The sequence below is a fragment of the Montipora foliosa genome, chromosome 10, assembly GCF_036669935.1.
Source record: "Montipora foliosa isolate CH-2021 chromosome 10, ASM3666993v2, whole genome shotgun sequence".
Taxonomy (NCBI): domain Eukaryota; kingdom Metazoa; phylum Cnidaria; class Anthozoa; order Scleractinia; family Acroporidae; genus Montipora; species Montipora foliosa.
The window spans coordinates 24,522,613-24,523,802 of NC_090878.1; the positions used below are offsets into that span (position 1 = coordinate 24,522,613).

General features: G+C 38.1%; 1 protein-coding gene across 1 annotated transcript in view; it reads left to right on the forward strand.

The window, feature by feature from the left end:
• The window catches only part of LOC137972657 (uncharacterized), a 911-nt gene extending 798 nt beyond the window's left edge, over window positions 1-113 (forward strand). Inside the window, exon 2 of the mRNA XM_068819389.1 lies at window positions 1-113. This exon is cut by the window's left edge and continues 536 nt beyond it. Coding sequence (XP_068675490.1) covers window positions 1-113 — 113 coding nt within the window.
• The last annotated feature ends 1,077 nt before the right edge of the window (window positions 114-1,190 follow it).

Below are 1,190 nucleotides of genomic sequence, written 5' to 3' on the forward strand. Positions count from 1 at the left end.
GGCCTAAGGCTTTGGTTCTAGAAACGTTCCCAGACTCTGATGGCGTAGTGCGACAAGTTCTGGTGAGGAGCACAACTTTGTCTTTTAGTAGAGGAGTTATTGAAATCCATTGAGGAGTCCATGGAAAAGGACGAAACCTGAGCTTATGAGATTAGACTTTGGACTGCTAATTAATTATAAGTGACATTTTCTTGAGATTTGCGACATTGTTTTTATTATAGGTCTAGGTAAATACTTAAAGACTACGGTAGTCTTTGGGCGAGAGCGTGTAATGACTCAGACATTTCAGTGAGTCATTTATGACGTGTACCGCTGGTAACATGTTTCACAGTCACGATAAGTAAGAACATGGTCTATTTTGAAGTTTTAGCTTTCGCTATGATTGTTATACAAGATTTCCTTTTGTATTACACTGTCCTTGTTATTCATTTATTAATTTATTCATCTACTTTTTAATATAGAGGAGTGCCTCGCATGGGACTTCGTGTCCCATTCGCACCCGCCCTTTTGGGTCTTTGTTTTATCGTATTAAGTGCTACTGTTGTGTGTTTCTTTTTTTTCTTTGGAAGTCAAACACAATAAAGCTGTTTAAAAAAAAAAAAAAAAGATACCAAACTTCAGCTCTAGAAGCAAAACACTATACCATGAGCAATTTAGAGGTGTTGCATACGAATATCTTAATTATAACCGGTAACTTGACGTTACACGTTACACAAATAAGACTTGACAACAAAGAAGGAAAAATGACCGCTCTAATACAGTTCTGCGCATGCCTCCATTTGAAGTTTGAACCACACGGTCACAAAGTTTCAGTTACACGCAGTTACAAGGGGTTACAGGCAGTTACACACAGTTACAAGGGGTTACAGGCAATTACACACTGTTACAAGTGGTTACAGGCCATTACACACAGTTCCAAGCGGTTACAAGCCATTAAACACAGTTACAAGGGGTTACGAACCCATGCTCATAGTCATACAAGAAGTACCACTTCTCAGTATAAAGCGACCGCAACTAACTTTGCTGTAATCGAATGTTTTTTTTTTTTGGGCCCCTCCTAACGCAATAGAAGTAATATGTAAATAGACAACAATAAGAAAACACACAAAAGCACACATTGTTTTCTCGTTTAGCCATTAAACGATGTTTTGCTTCAAATCCATACGTACCAATCTGGTTATGGCATACTT